Source organism: Ipomoea triloba, chromosome 11, assembly GCF_003576645.1.
Source record: "Ipomoea triloba cultivar NCNSP0323 chromosome 11, ASM357664v1".
Taxonomy (NCBI): Eukaryota; Viridiplantae; Streptophyta; class Magnoliopsida; order Solanales; family Convolvulaceae; genus Ipomoea; species Ipomoea triloba.
Window position 1 is genome coordinate 5,370,209 of NC_044926.1, and position 4,256 is coordinate 5,374,464.

A 4,256-nucleotide genomic window follows, 5' to 3' on the forward strand; every position below is an offset into this window, starting at 1 on the left:
AAAAAAAAAAAATTAAATTGTTTGGCCCAAAGAATGTTAATTAAAACAAGTATGAGCAGCTCAACTAATAACTCGGAGCTTGGAAGATGTGTATACTGTATGCTGACATAACTCATCGCTACAAAATCACACAAGTAGGCAGCCAGCCATGAACTTGGTCCCTTGATTGTGCATATTTTTAAGATTAAGACAACAATTGCAGCAAGCCTGGTGTAAAACAGCAAGAAAGCATAGTGAGCAAGTGGAACAAAGATGCCCAAAATATAATGTGAAAAAGCAACTCTAGCAGTTTAGGTGTGTCGTCAATTTAGTCTCAAAATGAACAGATTAATCAAATCTAGGTCCACAATGAAACATGAAACCTTGCTTTTGATTCAATTTAGGTGAGTGCACAAGCAATATTTGGAACTCTAGAATGTGTGGGAAATGCAGGAAGCTTCCGTTCATCAATCACATTACATTTAGGATTTAGCAATGAGAATAACTCAATTATCACCTTTTAATGAATTACATACAGCTGGAACCAACCTTCTTGACTGGAATCACTGATGTGGTGTAAGCACTGCAAAACCAATAAAACAGGAGAGGAAAGTAAGGCTCCATCACAGGATACAATACACTGCTGGACAAAAGGGGTGAGAGGAGGGAAATATATAGAAACAGAGAAGGATATGTGCCAGAGATCATCTACTACTCTAAAAACTCAACCAAGTTCAAATAAGGATTTCATAATGAAACAAAGCACAAACAGTACAAGAAACTAAACAATGACACAGATCCCAGACCCAAAAGTGCTCCAATAATTTTATGAGCTTTCCAACAGGGTCTTACAAAATTACTCTATTAACTACCCACCCACCAGAAAATCAGAAAGCAGCATGAATTATAAAGAGTCGTTAAAATAAAGTGGGACAAAGAAAAAGACTAGATTTAGAAGCAAGCATGAAACTTAGAAAATAGTAGCTAAAAGAAATTGAACTAATCACCAGCAACAAAACTAGGAACTTCACACCGGCCCAGCCAATTGCTTTTAGGCCGACTCTTTTCCTTCATTTTTCGTACCCCACTGTTCTTCAGTCCCATTTGCATTAATAAGTACTGCACCATCCACGGAGTCAGCATCCACCAGAACAGTCTCTTCTTGAGCATCATCTTGCACCTCATCCCCATTCTGGTCTGCAACCTGCACAAGAAAGCAATATGAAAAACTGAAACTCAGCACAAAATGAAGATACTCAACTAGTGTTTAGCAACTAGAATAGAAAAAGTTCCAAAAGGGTAAAAGACATTCAGTTACTCTGCAGGTTTAAAATAGATGTAGAGAATGAAAACAGGAACAGGAGTTACAGGTTACAAGGCAACATCTTTCTATTAAGCCATCCATATAAAAGTAAATTGTTGATTTCCATTTTCTCATTTTTCATAAATATGCATATAATAGTCCTCTTCAAAATTGACAATATATACCTCATGATCCAAGTCTCCATTCTGAAGGGGTTCCTCTTCATCCATCCTCATGTTCCTGAAAGCCTCCACGAGGTTGGTTGTTGATCTATCAGCTTGATTAAAATATTCAGATGCAGGTGGAAGGTTTCCTCTGCAGAGGAAATGAGAAAGTAATGATGACAGCCAACTTAATCAAATAACAATGGAGTTAATAACCAATTTCCCAATGGATTAGACACATTTATACACATACACATACACATACACTGAGAAACCAATTTACAAAATTGCAGGGCATGCTCCAATCCAATCCTTTTATCATAATGTTTAGTGATGCCAGAACAGTAAAAGCGAGAAAAGCAGGAATATCCTAATCATATTTTATAAACTCCAAAAGAAGGATTAGAAGAAAAAAAAACCAGGAGAAGGCAAAAATAGCCCTATATACCTCGTCTCAGCAACAGTAGATTCAACTGCAAGTGCAACTTGCCAGTCTTCAAACAGGTTAGGGTAATCTTTGGGATCAGCTAAAGCCTCAGCAGCTTTTTGGTTAATCTGTATTCCAAAATTCACACTGAAATATGTCAAGCCATAATGTTGTGTTTGGGTTGTAGAAAATGGGGAAAGAAAATGGGAGAGAAGAGATGAGGGAAAGGAAAATAGAGTTAATAGACAAAAATTAATGTTTGGATAAGAGGAAGGGAGAGAGAAGACTAAAAAATGTATATAGTGCATGTGATAAGAAAGAGGAGCTAGGTTATGTAAAGTGTTGAGAAACAAACCAATTTTATATCCTCATTTTCTTCCCATTTTCGGGAGTAAATATTTGAAAGAACAGGCCGAAGAGGAACTATTTTCTCGCCCAATTTCCCGTCATTTTCTAAATCACCCCAGAATACAGAACGATTATTGTTGAAGGTTACTATAAAAATAAAGGAAACCCCATTGAGGTAAGAACATAGTCCTTTTCAAGGACCTTTGAAATGGACATAATGGGCAAGATTTTAGTGTCAAACCAATACAGAACAATCAGAATCTCTATGTAGCTCGTAACCAAGCAATAAACTTTGAAGTATTTCAGATGATAACAGATCAAGTACTAACCTTGTTAAGGTCTTTTCTCCAAATTTCAACTATTTCAGATACTTTACTAGGTAAATAAGATCGCGCCATAAATGCAGCCTCAGGTAGCCGATTGCTGAAATATTGACACAGTTTTCATTTTAATCTACAAACTACAAAGTACACACCTGAGAGGAATCTTAAAAAGCAATCAACAGTAGTACCTGTCAATCAATAGCTGAATGCACTCTTCCACTTTACCCAACAGGAAAAGACAAAGGAATGAAACATTATTTTTCCCATGCTCTTTGGAAAGAGATACAAGTTCAGTTATTCCCTCGGCATCTCCTAGAGAAGAGTAGAGTAATAACAAACCACTCAAGTCATTTGCTTGCTTCAAGCATTGCTCTGCCAACTCTAACTGCAAAACACAACAAAAGAAATTGTGCCATCAAAAGCCTAAGAAAAGGTAGAACATTAGAAGCACTAAATCAAATAGCAAAACTGAAATGTAAAGTTACTGTCGCGAGTGCTAATCTCACAAGTCATAAACTTTGTGAAGTCAACTTGTCAAAAAGCAATTACACTACTCCATATATTATATCAAGATGAGTATCAACAAACAAAAGAAAGCTGAAGAGATCCAAGAGAAGCAATGTCAGCACAAATGGCAATTGAACAATTACCATTCCAGAAGACATAGCAAGTTCGCCCAACTGCTTCCACTTGGATTCACTATGAGCTACTAAAGCAATTTCCTGCAAGTATAAAAGACAAAGAAGAACACTTTAACAACTCTAATCACAGAAAATGAAAAAAGGAAAAAAGAAGAATGCAATGTTTTGATAACTAAAAGTTAGATGCACTTGCCTTAGCAATGTCTAACTTCCCTAGTTGTATTGCTAGTTCAAATCTGTAATCAGGGTCAGTAGCAACTTCTAATGCTTCCTCTACCATTCCTCGAGATTCCAGGAAACGGGCCACACTGAGACAAACCATTTCTTAATCATTAAACATACAATTTAAATGCAGGAAACAAGACTAAAGGAAATAGTTTTTAAAAGAATACATGTGGGTCCAGTTTCAACTAATTTTCATGTGCTTTTTGCCTATTTTGGAATGTGTATTATGCAGGAATGCACAGAAAGCAGCTTTGCCATTGTAAAGAATCCAGCTAATGCAGTGTAGTATGTTAAGAGTACCAAAATGGCATCTTCAATTTTCTTGAACCCAGTTTGTGACCCTTCCAAAAGACCATTTTCTGTTACGCAATAGAAGTAATAAAATTCCAAACCCAATTGCAAGTAAATCATCATTTCCAAATTGCTAGATGATGTTGAAATAATTACAAATGACTAACTACATGATGTACCTATTGTGGTGCTCCTTAGGAATTGATGATAAGACCTCATTTGCTCGCTCCAGATCACCACGCATCACAAGTGTCTTGTACTCGATCAAGCTGAGGAGTAATGTGTATCCTATAACACTGGGGTAAAACAACATAGAAGTCTATTAGATATTGATCCAACTAATCCCTCCATCAAAATACTGAGAATCCCTACTCACTTGAACTCTTTGTCAATGAGATAAACCCTACTTTGATTTGCCAGATACCCCAGTAGGTACATTGGACGGTCCAAATGAAACATTGTGGTGACCTGAAAATATCACATAAAACAGGTTGCATGCTCAAATGTAAGAAACAAAATAATCTGCCAAAGTACATTTAAAAAAAAAAAAAAAAA

General features: G+C 36.3%; 1 protein-coding gene across 3 annotated transcripts; it reads right to left on the reverse strand.

Annotated features, from left to right (window-relative positions):
- Positions 1 to 4,177, reverse strand: LOC115996215 (coatomer subunit beta'-1-like). 3 transcript variants are annotated; one of them, XR_004093578.1, is made up of 11 exons: positions 4,078 to 4,177; positions 3,881 to 3,997; positions 3,379 to 3,493; positions 3,195 to 3,266; positions 2,733 to 2,929; positions 2,551 to 2,644; positions 1,895 to 2,001; positions 1,468 to 1,597; positions 987 to 1,183; positions 529 to 562; positions 1 to 207 (listed from the first exon to the last, which is right to left on the reverse strand). XR_004093578.1 is itself a non-coding variant. In XM_031235365.1 (11 exons), exons 1-10 carry the CDS (start codon positions 4,158 to 4,160, stop codon positions 543 to 545), a joined length of 1,056 nt encoding a protein of 351 aa, XP_031091225.1. In that variant the 5' UTR covers positions 4,161 to 4,177; the 3' UTR covers positions 1 to 207; positions 529 to 542. The 3 variants fall into 3 exon arrangements, 2 of the variants coding, with proteins under 2 accessions (XP_031091225.1, XP_031091224.1); XM_031235365.1 differs by having other exon boundaries at positions 1,063 to 1,183; XM_031235364.1 differs by having other exon boundaries at positions 497 to 562; positions 1,063 to 1,183.
- Between the last annotated feature and the right edge of the window lie 79 nt (positions 4,178 to 4,256).

Bases quoted from the DNA above. Each gene is read 5' to 3' on its own strand.
- LOC115996215 (XM_031235365.1), bottom strand. From the start codon at position 4,160: ATGTTTCATTTGGACCGTCCAATGTACCTACTGGGGTATCTGGCAAAT. The intron at 3,998-4,077 runs GTGAGTAGGGAT...GTTTTACCCCAG, and splicing joins CTCATTGACAAAGAGTTCAA to TGTTATAGGATACACATTAC. The intron at 1,598-1,894 runs GTATATAGGGCT...TTTCCTCTGCAG, and splicing joins TCTACTGTTGCTGAGACGAG to AGGAAACCTTCCACCTGCAT.